Source organism: Limulus polyphemus, unplaced genomic scaffold, assembly GCF_000517525.1.
Source record: "Limulus polyphemus unplaced genomic scaffold, Limulus_polyphemus-2.1.2 Scaffold11053, whole genome shotgun sequence".
NCBI lineage: Eukaryota > Metazoa > Arthropoda > Merostomata > Xiphosura > Limulidae > Limulus > Limulus polyphemus.
This window is the reverse complement of record NW_013676663.1, coordinates 11,427-15,368: the sequence shown is the minus strand read 5'-3', so window position 1 is coordinate 15,368 and position 3,942 is coordinate 11,427. Positions and strand designations below refer to the sequence as shown.

Below are 3,942 nucleotides of genomic sequence, written 5' to 3'. Positions count from 1 at the left end.
AGCAGACTAACATTATGAAATACATAATATAATAACTCAATTGATATTAAGTAATACAACATTGGTAGGTTATTACTTTATGATTAGAATTAATCAATTATAATAGTGGAACAAACACATTTATTATACAAAATTTAATTATCTCACTACTAGTCCATTTACAGTATAAATTATTTCTAAATGAATATATATAAACACGTCAATACGCAGGACAACATTAAAAAACTGCATCACATAGTGGATACTGTAAAAGACATTATAACTGTATTATTATTAATTTAATGCAAATAATCTATATGTATTTTCTTAATATCTAAACGTTTCAAATGGTGCTTCTCACAAATTTGCGAAGTGAGATACTACCGCCATCTAGGGGCTGACTTTTCTCTTACTTTGACACTAGTTTTTACAGGATCTCTATGTTGCTTTCCCAGCATTTCTTTTTCAGTACTGGCTTCTGTCACAGCTTGCTCTTCATCATACCTAGAAAACATGTGGCAGTTATATCATCAAACATGGTTTAAATGGATACAAAACAAGTCCCACGTACCTTCCACTACCAATAGAAACAACAAGAAACTATATGACCATTAAAGTATTTGAACATTTCCTTGACTTAACTCAAGTTTTATGTTGATTATAAATACATGTGATTCAATTAAATTTTGATTGCACTTTTAAGTTTTATATACATATTTTAAATTTAATAATTCTGATATAATCAGGTGTAGTAAGTTTGTAAATTGAAATAATATCAAACAGATGAAGTAATGAGCTTAATTTACTTACAAGACTTCAAAACTCCCAAGCTGTGACTTGTCTGGTGTTTTACTCAAACGTACACTACAAAATGAAGAAAAATAGTTCATGAATTATGAAAAATAAATAATTATTAAATATTAGATCACTCATTGAACTAAGTAATAACTCTTACATTAAACAGTCTAGTATACCCAATCAAAATTCAAATATATATATATATATATAGAGAGAGAGAGAGATTTCAAGTTCATCAGTAGAAGAGTCGACTCATTTCAACAGTGAAAAAGCATTCAAGAAAAATTAAATCTCAGTGTTCATGAAGAGTACAATAACAATAATATCTTAATGATTAATGATGTTTTGAGTCATTTGCTAAACAAATGAAGTAAAGATGATTTACATGAGTGTACAGCAGTTAATCACTTTATTTAAATGAATCACAGTAAAATACATAGTGAAGATTCCTTTTACATAACAGCTCAAACAAAACAGAACATGAAACCTTAAAATAAAAGTAAAAAAGCCAATAAGTAAAAAGAAACTCCAGGACTGGGACTTGAAGCTTCAATTGCAGAGTTTATTTTCATTTGTCAGTTTCTTCACTTATAATAAATATTTATTAGAAATGACTTAACTAAACATCAGTTCCTAAAATTGCTATGAAATAATTTCACTTTACATTTAATAACAGGACATATGGTCAAGTTCACGATGTGGCCACAACTCACCACTTGCTCTCATCTCAGCTACTTTTTGTCTCATCACAAAACTAATTGGTTGCAATCCTATCAATCTGATTTTATGCCTTTAGTTTATAAAAAATATGCTGATAACACTTGTACTGTATTCAGAGAAAAAAAACATGTAAAAACGTTTCAAGATTATTTAAATTCTAAAACAGGAATGTCAAGTTTATAGTTGAAGAACAATAAGAGAATCAAAATTACCTTTATATCTAGGGATGATCAACCTGAACAACTAGATATTACCACAAATAAACCTTTTCTAATTATTATTTTAATACTTTGCATGTGCTTAATTAACGTTGCAGTTCTGAGTCAATAAAGATTTCATGAGAAAATCTATAAATCACATGTACAATCTTTTATTTCAAAAAAAGAAGTATACATCTTTCTCAACTATACATTTGACCAAAGATGATTGAATAAAATGCTAAGTTTCAAAGCAAATCTTGTACATAACTATGTCATTATGTTGAAAATATTCTTACTCAAAGATTTTATCAGAAGGAAGAATAATACCTCTTGGTAAGATCCCTTTTTTAGCAACTTATAAAGTATTAGTAAGCTTTGTACAATACATCACACATTTATCAAATGTATTTCAAATAATCATTATTTCACTGACTACTTTCAATTACAAATTGCAGAAAAAACATTGTTAGAATAATAACAACAAAACAGTTTAATTTAAAACTGCATTTAGAAATAAGTGACATCAAACAGAAGTTTTATCAAATTCTACCCTCTTACACAGATAATAGTAGAGAAACATACAAGTAAACAAAAACTGGAAGATACGTTTTATAAATGCTTAAACTATGGATTGTAAAAGCAGAATAAACAGATAAGAACCCAATTATTTTAGAATAAACAGATGGGAACCCATACAAACACTAGAAAGCCTACTCAAATTTTATTTCTTTCATTCCAAATTTTTTATTTCTCAAACAATAACAACTATATTTTCAAAATCTGTTCATTTATTTCAAATACACTGCTTAAAACAATGACTTGTTTCTTCATTTTGTTTTGAATTTCACACAAAGCTACTCAAGGTGTATCTACGCCAGCCATTCCTAATTAGCAGCAAGTGACTAAAGGGGAAAGTAGATAATCATCACTGCCAACTCTTGGAACAATGTGTTTATAAATAAACAGCAGATAACCGTACGTCAGTGAATGTTGGTATTAGGTTAACGTGTCCACAGTAGACCCAAGTAATGAGGGCAGGATGATACTGCAAGCATCATATGTTTATCAGCTTCTTTGGGAGAAGCAAGTTGCTTTCAAGACATCTTTTTAAGACCAATGAGACATCTTGAAGAATGTGTTAAATCAGACAGCTGGCAGGACTATAGCTTCTGTAAGTGCAATATCCTAAAGTCACATGTAGCCTGGTTTCACTAGCTGTAATACACAAACAATTCAGCACATATACAAATGTTTCTTGCTAACATAACTTCATATCATCCAAATTATACCTTAAAGTCATTTCTCCTCTTACCTTAAAGTTATTTCTCCTCTTACCTTAAAGTCATTTATCCTCTTACATTAAAGTCATTTCTCCTCCTAGCTTAAAGTCATTTATCCTCTTACATTAAAGTCATTTATCCTCTTACATTAAAGTCATTTCTCCTCTTACCTTAAAGTAATTTCTCCTCTTACCTTAAAGTCATTTCTCCTCCTACCTTATTGTCATTTATCCTCTTACATTAAAGTCATTTCTCCTCCTACCTTAAAGTCATTTCTCCTCCTACCTTAAAGTCATTTATCCTCTTACATTAAAGTCATTTACTCCTCTTACCTTAAAGTCATTTCTCCTCTTGCCTTAAAGTCATTTCTCCTCTTACCTTAAAGTCATTTCTCTTCTTACCTTAAAGTCATTTCTCCTCCTACCTTAAAGTCAATTATCCTCCCTATTCATTAGATGAATATATATTGAATATTTTTTGTCCTACTCATACATGATTGTACAATAAATGAAAATTAGTTAGTGTATAACCACAAATATAGAATTGGGGAAAGATTTACAGATCCACATATGGCAGTAACCATGAGACCTTAGGTGGTATTACAAATACAGAGGTTACATTCAGTTACAATTCTGAATTCTCTCAATGAGATTTAGTTTCCTATAATATGTTTATATACTTCTTATCTGCTCCAGAGTATTTTTACCTGAAAAAAAAAAGCAAATTAAACCTTACTTACTCTGGAATCTCTCCAAATGGTACTACAATATTCAAAATATCGGCAATAAGTTTCTGTTTCATGATACGATCGTTAGCCGTTGTAGCTGTCAGTGATGGAGAAGCATTTACCTCGATCAACCATGGTTTTAAGTCATTACTGATAATAATATCATACCTGAAACACCAGAAATATTGATGGTAAACAAAAATTAAACTAAGACAATTTTATTTCCCAACAAAAATTA

At 29.6% G+C, this 3,942-nt stretch overlaps 1 protein-coding gene across 1 annotated transcript in view; it reads right to left on the bottom strand.

Moving 5' to 3' along the window:
* Positions 1 to 224: 224 nt before the first annotated feature.
* The window catches only part of LOC106476624 (probable tubulin polyglutamylase TTLL1), a 12,100-nt gene continuing 8,382 nt past the window's right edge, over positions 225 to 3,942 (bottom strand). Inside the window, exons 4-6 of the mRNA XM_022380430.1 lie at positions 3,717 to 3,872; positions 790 to 843; positions 225 to 483 (exon numbers count right to left, since the gene is read on the bottom strand). Of these exons, the coding sequence (XP_022236138.1) occupies positions 360 to 483; positions 790 to 843; positions 3,717 to 3,872 (334 nt within the window). The 3' untranslated portion in view covers positions 225 to 359. The remainder of the gene's footprint in view (positions 484 to 789; positions 844 to 3,716; positions 3,873 to 3,942) is intronic.